Source organism: Mastomys coucha, unplaced genomic scaffold (assembly GCF_008632895.1).
Source record: "Mastomys coucha isolate ucsf_1 unplaced genomic scaffold, UCSF_Mcou_1 pScaffold6, whole genome shotgun sequence".
Classification (NCBI taxonomy): Eukaryota; Metazoa; Chordata; class Mammalia; order Rodentia; family Muridae; genus Mastomys; species Mastomys coucha.
Genome location: NW_022196912.1, coordinates 102,715,193 through 102,724,642, shown reverse-complemented (window position 1 = coordinate 102,724,642; position 9,450 = coordinate 102,715,193). Strand labels below are relative to the sequence as shown.

The 9,450-nt window shown below is 45.7% G+C and overlaps 1 protein-coding gene across 12 annotated transcripts in view; it reads right to left on the bottom strand.

Moving 5' to 3' along the window:
* Positions 1-9,450, bottom strand: part of Adck1 (aarF domain containing kinase 1) — a 159,886-nt gene that overhangs the window by 19,748 nt on the left and 130,688 nt on the right. For all 12 annotated transcript variants that reach the window (XM_031357310.1, XM_031357309.1, XM_031357312.1 and 9 more), the window contains one exon: positions 3,688-3,846. In XM_031357310.1, coding sequence (XP_031213170.1) covers positions 3,688-3,846 — 159 coding nt within the window. The remainder of the gene's footprint in view (positions 1-3,687; positions 3,847-9,450) is intronic.

Below are 9,450 nucleotides of genomic sequence, written 5' to 3'. Positions count from 1 at the left end.
ATTTAAAATTTAAAAAAAAAAAAAAAGGAGAGAAGTCAAGGGCAGCTAGCTAATTCAAGTGTCTGAAGAACCATCTAGACAGCCCTCAAGTCCAGCTATGTACTTCTCCTAGTTCTGAGAAAGCTGTACCGTCCATCACTCTCTTACCTCAGTTTCCTTCCCTGGCAAGGAGCCCTGCAGGGCACGGAGCTACCTATGTGTGAAGCCCTTGTGCTGAGAACCAGATGAGACTCAGCTAAGTTTTCACCATTTGGAAATCTAGGCTGATCAAGACATCTATACCTCTCTGTTGCTTTGAATGTAAGATTTAGACACACTTGTCAACTCAAAACAAGTCCATGTCCATCATTACTGTTGTTCCTGGTCTCCAGAGGAAAGGTATACTACTTGGGTACCTTTGGTTAAGTGTTTTTTGTTTGTTTGGCTTGGTTTTTCGAGACAGAGTTTCTCTGTATAGCCCCAGCTGTCCTGGAACTCACTCTGTAGACCAGGCTGGCCTCGAACTCAGAAATCCATCTGCCTCTGCCTCCCAAGAACTGGGATTAAAGGCGTGCACCACTACTGCCTGGCTTACCTTTGGTTAAGTTTGTCCATTGATTTGGAACCTGAGCTTGGCAGTGGGCCTTGGGGCTCTGTAAACATTAGGCTAGTGCCCCAGCAGGACCTACTGGGGCATCTGGAGGCCAGCCAGGAGAGCACCAAGGGTGGGGTGAGAGCCCAAAGCTGAGGTACTCAGGTACTCCCTCCTATACCTTCATTCCCTGTGATGTGACCACTCCAGTCTGATAGTCACACGCCCCTTTCCTCAGCAACTTATGGCTAGAGAATGGGCTGGACTATTACATGGAAATGACCACAAAAACACAAAGCCTATGACTTGTCTCTCAAGTCCCCAGATGGCTGTGTCTCACCCTTGACCGTCTCCTTCTTCAATCCAGGAAGGCCAAAGCAAGAGACAAACATTGGCACCTGGCAATAAAGCAAGCAAGCTTTGGGAGGCATCTCCCCAGGGACTCACTGGACCCAGCATGGCCACTACTGGCCTATGAGACCCTGGCTCATGGTCTGTGTCATACAGGAGAAGCCCCACAGAGGCCCACCTGAGAGCTCCACCTGCTCCCACATCAAGACCACCCCAACCTCAAGAAGTGGGCTATAAAAAGTTCCGAGACCTTGCTTGGATAGCCTCAGCCTGTGGTGGCGCCTGACCTCGAACTTCTACTCTGTGCACTCGCCTTGGAGCCTTGGCTAATCCTCCAGGGTATAGTCCTTCTGCAGCCAGAGCCTGGCCAAGCAGAACAGAGCTCGGCCTCCTACTTGCTGTATTGACTGTGGACACATCGTAATTTCTCTGAAGCCAAGTGCACCCCTAGTAAGATGGTATGGATGGTTATAGAAGAACCTGCTTCACCTCACTTACCACTGGCATGGAGAAAAGACAGGTGTCCCACACGGGACCAGATGCTGAGCTGCGCTGGTCAACACTGGCTGTCCTGTGACAGCCATGCAGTGACCCATGAGGATCCTGATCTACCTCAGAGCTGAGTCAATGCCATATGCTCACACACTCATGCAAACATAGTTGTCTCTGTGGTTCAGAAATGTTTTAAACAAGTACTACACAGTTTGATATGCAGGCTTTAAGCCACACTTTCTCCACCCTAACCCTGCTTCTGCCCCTTGTTGGTTTACTGTGTAACCCTAGGCTAATGACTCAATCACTTGGGACTTCTGCTTTCCCACCAGTGACACAGAGTTCAAAATGGTACCTCCTTTGTGAGGCCACTATATGGATCAAAGGGTAAATACATGTGAAACAATTTTAGGAGTATCTAACACATTAAAAGGTCAGATGTTATCATACATGTTGCTCATCTTTGAAAGTCTAATGAGCTATGACACTTCCCCAAGAGCTCACATATCCCTCAGGGTCCTGACCTCACACAAAAAACTCTGGAGTGTCCCTGCCTGATGTGACACACTCCAGCTCTTATCTATACTAGTTCCAAACCTATGCTTAGACGGTTTATCCTTTCCTTCCTGTCCTCATCTATCCCTCAGGTTAATCATAAGCCTGAATGCCTGGCCCAGCCCTACTCCATGAATGCTCAGATCCACACTGTTCAGACTGGCTGCCCTTCACCTTCTTCCAGATTCCCCTCTATTTTATTCAGAGATGAGCTGAGACCCAAAGATTTACTGTGAAGGGTCGAGGACATTAAAACCCCCTTAAGCACTGGAAGAGGCCTCACACACGATAGGCAAACTCTTTGCTGAGGCTTAATTACGCACAGATGTTGTGATGGGGTGCCAGCATGCAAGAGCGATCTATCTACAGTTTTAAAAGCTGAGCTGGGTTCACAGCGCAGAATTTGCTTCCTGCTTATGATGTGCTTAGGCAAAATTAATTACTCAGGAGCCTTCGTTCCTCCATTGTCTTAGGGATGGTATGTGAGTTCTGGCAGCAGTGGGTCAGATCAGTATGTTAATTATTTACCAATTTGGCATCCTTGTTTCAAAAATCTGTGTTGTTATTATTATTATTATTACATGTCTTGGTCTGGCAGTTGCTAGTTGGCTCCAGCCAGAGGATGATTCGGCTGTTTCCATGGAAACGGTGGAGGAGATTGTTGGGTTTGTCTGGCTCGGCACTCTGGCACTGAGGGGCACCTCTGCCAGGTTAAAAGTGGCAGAAACTCCGAGGTGAGCAGCAGACCCAGAGTCACAAAGCCTGGGCTAAAATCAGAACTCTGTCCAAGATGCAGCTGTGCCCAGGGTTGGACTGGAAAGGGTCGCCACCAGGATGTGTCAGCATTCTGTCAGCACTACAGGGCCTGACACACTCACTGAACGCTCACTAAACACTGCTTTCTCCTCTCTGCAGTCAGCACTTTTTGGAGGCCTTCTGAGCTCCCTGTCCTGGGTAGATTAAGCATTTCCTCATGGGAAGCCACCGAAATAAAGATGAAGGTCCACTGAGTGCAAAACACTTTGTAAGACAGGCAACAATGTATCTGCTTGCTCCCATTAAGTGGGAAGTTTCTAGAGCGGTGCCAACAGGGGCCTCCCACAATACACCAAGAGATCAAAGGAACAATAAATACAGGATAAGGAAGAAGGAAATTGGTACATGCAAGTGAACACACATTTGAGGCCTTAAAGCCTTGAACTTCCTTTGTCTGTGTCACTGATGACGTTGTGAAGTATTGTACCCCTGATGTTATGGAGTATTGTATCTCATGCCTGTTTCTCTGGGGAGCCCTGAAGTAGTTCTGCTGTATAGTTCTGCATACTGTAGTGCTGGCTAGAAACACTGTTGTGACCGAACTGTGTATTACAGGAGCAAATGTGACATGCATCAGAGCACACAAGTGTTAGCTGTCACCATCACCCACTCCAAGTTCTCTGGAGGCAGAGGCCACACCACACAGGCCCACAGGGTGCCCAGTATCGATTACACAATGAACAGCCACTTTCACTTGTCTGCCAAGTCAACAATCATATCAGGGTTCATTCTTTTGAAAATTTCCTTGAAGGGCTTTCATATGGGTCTCCAATTACAAGTCACTCACCTTAAGTAAGACACTCTGGCAAAGAGCTGTCCCAACTCACGCCCTCTAAGTAAGGATAGCCAGAGTAGGACCCAATAGACCCCTGCACTCATCCCCAACTGTCCTGCCCTCCTACCTTTAGGAAGTCAAAGTGCTTGAGCATGTGAGCCACTTTCTCGGCGTTCCTCCCTTCATTTAGGAAGTCCAACTCGAGAGGCAGGTTTTTCTTGGCTTCATCCACCAGCCACATGAATTCAAAATCTGGGAAAAGTTGCTTCACAGCCAGGACGAGCACCTGAAATCCACCAAGCAACCTGTCAGCCAGCCAGCCCATGGCACCCACCACGGAAGGTACATTTCCTACCCTGTTGGGGAATGATTTTGTGTACTGTGTATTCAGATGCTGATTACTGTACCCAGAGATCTGGTTGCAGTCCTGATAGATGTTGGCATTGTCAAGCATCTCCTGTCTTACTTTTGTGTAAAAAAATGTTTTCTGTCACCTCTGGTTGGTTAATAAAGAGCTGATCAGCCAGTAGCTGGACAGGAGAGAATAGGTAAGACTTCCGATCCCAGTGAGGGCAGGGCAGTAGTGGTGGCACACACCTTTAATCCCAGTACTTAGGGGGTCAGAGGCAGGCAGATTTCTGAGTTCAAGGCCAGCCTGGTCTACAGAGTGAGTTCTAGGACAGCCAGGGCTACACAGAAAAAACCCTGTCAAAAAAAAAAAAAGAAGAAGAAGAAGAAGAAGAAGAAGAAGAAGAAGAAGCCCATCCCAGTGAGTAGGGTCCTGGGTGGAAGAAGGAGAAGAAGGAGGTTGCCATGAGGGAGTTGCCATGAGATGCTAAGAGAGAGTCACCATGGAAAGGATGGATGGAGCAGGAGCAGCCAGAGCAGGACTAAGATGGCAGGTGGCTGGGAAGTATGCCAGGCCAGCATAGTTGTGTTAAAATAGCTAAGAACCCTGTCCAGCTAAAGTGCAAGAAGCCTTTTAATAAATATAGCAGGTCTCCATGTCATTATTTCAGAGTGAGGGCAGGTATAGAAAAAAAGCCCTGAACTTTTACTCTCCCAGCTGCCTGGTTCTCCCCTGAAGTACTCAAGGGAGAGGGAACTGTTCTCCTGGCCTCTGCCACAGTACTTGTACCAAGTCCAAGATGTTAAGAAGCTAACAGCATCCAGAAGTAACCTTGACGACTGTTGGCTAGGTACTGCCTGGCTGGGTACCCAGCATCATGCTGAGCACTAATGTTCCTCCAAACCCACAGTCATGAGAGACATGTAGGTACATGTCATGTCACTAACTGGGGCTCTGAGAATTCCTGGGATTTTTTTTCTCCAAATCTGTACAGCGAAGAAGCCTTGTTTAAGGCAGCTTCCGTTACCTGTGCTGTGGCCACGCCCATATTTGTTCATATTTTTGTCACTGTTTTGTTGGCAATGGTGGTTGTTGGTACCAGGGACTAAACCTAGGACCTTGCGCATGGTAGGTAGGCAAGTTCTCACTAACTGACGGAACCCCCAGGCAGAGCTGTTCTTGATCAACTTGTAAATGGGTAGAGAAGGCGCTTCCCGCTGCAGCTGACACCTTCGCTTGCTTAAGCCTTGATTTGATACAGATCGAACAGTCCTGACTCAAGGGTCTGGCATCAGAAGTGCCCCAAGACCCAAAACTTCCTGAGTGTCCGAATTACACCACACATGGAAATGACCACTCCTGACCTCATGACAGGCTGCATTCAAAAATGCAAGAGCACTAAAATTATTATATAAAATTTACCTTCAGGCTACAAGGTAAAATGCATATGAGACACAAATGAATTCTCTCTTCAGACATGGGACCATCCCCAAGATGCCTCATTATATAGGTGCAAACTTCCATAATCCAAAAAAGCCCAAAACACTCCTGGTCCCAAGCAGTTCTATAAGAGATATACTCACCCTGCCTTATTTTCAATGTTGTCTGCATAAAGTCAGACTTCATAATTTTAAAAAATTGGAATAAAGAAACATCCACACTTGACAAGACCAAGGTTTGTCCATCTAGATGAAGAACGCAGCATTTTGACACCTGGGTTTCCAGTGGATCCCTGAATGATGAGATGAGGTGGGGGAGGGGGAGTCTGACCGGTCATCTGGGTGTGGCTCTGAAGATGTGAGTAAACCTCCGAGCTGGAGGACAAGAGCCCAGTGGGAGGAGCCAAGCACACGTCGTGGCTCCACAGGCATGATGGGCTTAGCATCCATTCCCTTCCCACACTCGATTTCCAACCTCCAGAAGGACTCTGTGAACCCCCAACTGACAGGCAGATTCTGTGCCTCCCTCTGTTGGTGCTGGTTAGACACGTGAGAAAGAGAAAATGCAAAATCTATTGAAAACCATCACCTGAAGGGCATATGCTGCTTTGTTTGGAACCTTATGAACTCTGTGACGTACCAGGTGCCATTCTGAGAACCATCACACCGGGTTACCATGGTCAGTTTCTAATAAAACCAATTTTAATTACACTGGGCCGTTATCTAATTTCTTTTCGGTCTTGTCTAGTCACTCACAGGCTAGACCTGTGACCTTATACCGACTGACTTCCTTTGTTGTGTTTCTGTTTGTGTCTCCGGAAACATACCATGGGCCAGGGTACTGTGCATCAGATCCAGGCACCTGGACAAAACAGCCTACGCAAACCGCATCTCATCAGGTGTCCTCAGACGACCCTCGGCTGCCACTGAAGTAGCAACAGAGCAAGTGCACCAAAAATAAAAGTGGCTAAGCCTAAGACCAGCCTTGGGGCATCAGGACCACTGAAAGCAGCTGAATTCCTCTCTCTGGGTCCAAGTTCAGACAAAAACAAAACAAAACAAAACAAAACAAAAACAAAGAAAACCAAGCAACCAAACAAACAAACAAAAAACGTTGAGGCTTTTTGCTCAGGAGAAAGGCTCAGGAGAGGCCCAGGAAAGTGGCTCATGAGTTCCCTTACTTGTACAATCAGCATGTGACCTCTTGGGCCAAACCTGGGTCTACACAGGGTAGCCTACAGCAGCCTACACAGGTCTGTGCTGGCAGAAGCTGCTGACCAGGCAGCCATTACTCACTATTTTCTATAGTTCATGCTATTTATGAAATTTTTAATTATCCCTAATATCCAAGCATACTAAAAGACATTTTAAAGGTTTTTCCATCACTAATCATTCATATAATTAGTCAATCCTAATGCTATTGGTCACCATTAGTACTCTATGCCATTCATCACAAAGGCAGACACTTTATTAATATTCATGGCTAATAGCTAATTAGTACATCAATCCATAACCCCAAACCTTCATAGCACTTGCAGATGTGGGTTCCAAGTCATTGTGGGTGGTAGGTCCCACAGTGGTTACACAGGCCCTCTTACCAAGAGAGAATACAGGAACCCCGTGGGCATCCACAACTGCAGATGATATAGCCCTTTATTTCCTGTTCTTTTCTATACATAAAGGCTTATAATTCATAAATGAGGCATAGCAAGTCAGAAAAATACAAAGTAATTATAATAACATGCTTAATGAAAGTTATACTGATGCAGTCTCTCAAATGGTGCTCTCTTTTTGTGCTGAACTGACTGGTTGGCTGTGGGTAGCTGAATCATAGATACCTAAAAACTCAGAAAAAAAAATCAAACTGGAAAAAAAGAGCATCTATTCTTCAAATGAGAGGTTTGCGGGCCAGTGAGAGGCCTCAGTGGGCAAAAGCATGCACTGTGCAGCCTGATGACTTTAATCCCCAAAATCCACAGTGAAAGGGGAGAACCCAAGACCTCCACACAAGGCCATGCCATGCAGTATACATTCTCTCTCTTTCTCTCTCTCTCTCTCTCTCTCTCTCTCTCTCTCTCTCTCTCTCACACACACACACACACACACACACACACACACACACACACACACACACGCACACACACACCATGCACATACCAGTTTGAGGGGAAGCTGGAAGTGTCTCACTCTTAACAGCAAGTCACCCTCCCCCTATGTCAGGTGGTCAACTTCACATTCTGTTAACAGTTATAAAGCCCAGAAAGTGCACTTCCTGGTTTTGCCCCTAGCTCAGGAGTGCACCATCCTCTGAGGTCCATTAGGTGAAGAGGAGGAAGGGAAGGGTCATGGGTGGCAGAGGTCTAGCTGAGGGCACATCTCACTTTCCCTGGCTTATGAAAGTAAAGCCCTCCTTCACCTTCTCTGCTCACTGCTCATCCATCCAAGTGCCTAGCCTAAGCACATTCATTTTGGTTTCTTTTTGACAACAGATGCTGCTAACGAAAATAAAACAGGTGTTATCTTCTGTTTGCCTTTTTAATTTTTTTCCTCAAAATGCACTTCCTCCATAAAATTCTCCCAGCAGCCAGCATTCTCACCAGCAGCTAGCACTTACTCAACACTCACAGATGTTTATTGGACACTCGCATGAATGAAGAAGTGAATCAGCAAATGAACACATGAATATTTCAAAGTATTCAGCATCTTCGAGACAATTATACACACAGTTGAGTGATGGGAATGGGCTAAGTTTGGGTTTGGGTATTTGGCTGGGAAAGGGATTACTTCTGAGTTCCTGAGAACAGAGAATAGCTGGGAATTTCCTTTCAAATCCCTAGCCTGATCAATCAAGATACAGTCAGTAACTAATGCCTCCCTCAAGATAAAGTAATAAAAATAGAGTAAGACATTGTGGCCCATGCCTGTGGTGCCAGCACGAAAGAGAGTAGAGACAGAAGGATTGCTGTGAGTTCACAAACAATCTGGGTTACAAACTGAGATGCTATACCAAAAAAGAAAAGAAAAATACAGGTAATGAAATTATTGCCCTATATAGTAACTGCCTCACAGTAGAGAAAAATCAATTGTAAGACAGATGAAAAGAATACAAAAACAAGATCATATGGAAGTTTGAAAACCGGTGACAGTTATTTTATGTTTGTTATTTATTTATTGGGTTTTGGGGAGGTTGGTTTTGGGATTTTGTGTGCTTCTTTCTTTTGTTTTGTTTTTTTAGATAGGGTCTCTATGTAGTTAGATATACTAGAGCTAGCTATGTAGTCCAGGCTAGTCTCTGAGATTCTCCTGCCTCTGCCTCTCAAGTGCTAGAATTAAAACCATGCACCACCAGGCCTGGTCACAGGGACAGTTATTTATAATTCCTAAAGGAAAGAAATAAAAGCACCTGTCACTTAAGGTCTACCCTGTGCCAGCTAGTTGCCACAGACCTGCTCTCATTCACCCATCCTGACCACTTCATAAATAAGGAAAGTGCTTCTAGGAGCCCCGTGAAACCCTGAAACAGTTCATAACTACCTCACCATAATCTGGACCCAGGTTTTTCTCAGTCCCTTCTAGTCCAGCTTCATACAAGGCACTGTGCGATAATACAATAGGAAGCAAAACACATTGGAGGCTACTGTGACCAAATGCCATAAAAAAAAAAAAAAAAAAAATTGCTCCATGGAAATCGGTGCACGGAGAAAAGGCCCACACTGATCGGAGCTGGGGAAGATCGGTGCTGATGAGGACTCTGCTCAGAGTGCGTAGTAAACAGCCTACCATGCCACTTGAAGGATCTTTTTCAAGTTAGAAAGCTCAAGTCTTTTAGAACACAAAAGTACAGAATAAACACGATTTCCCACAGGATGGCTTGCATTCCTGCATATTTACGTATCTGTTTCTTTTAACTAAAATCAGCTGCTAGATTTTAGTACCGATACAGTACCTAGCCACCAGCTCAATCAGTACATTTAGGAAAGAAACAGGATGACAGACAGTGTGAACATGTTACACAAAAACTTAACAACAGGACTGTCACTAGTCATCCATCCCCTGGGAAAGGAAAAGTGACATCAAACAATAGATCAAACAATGGCACTCA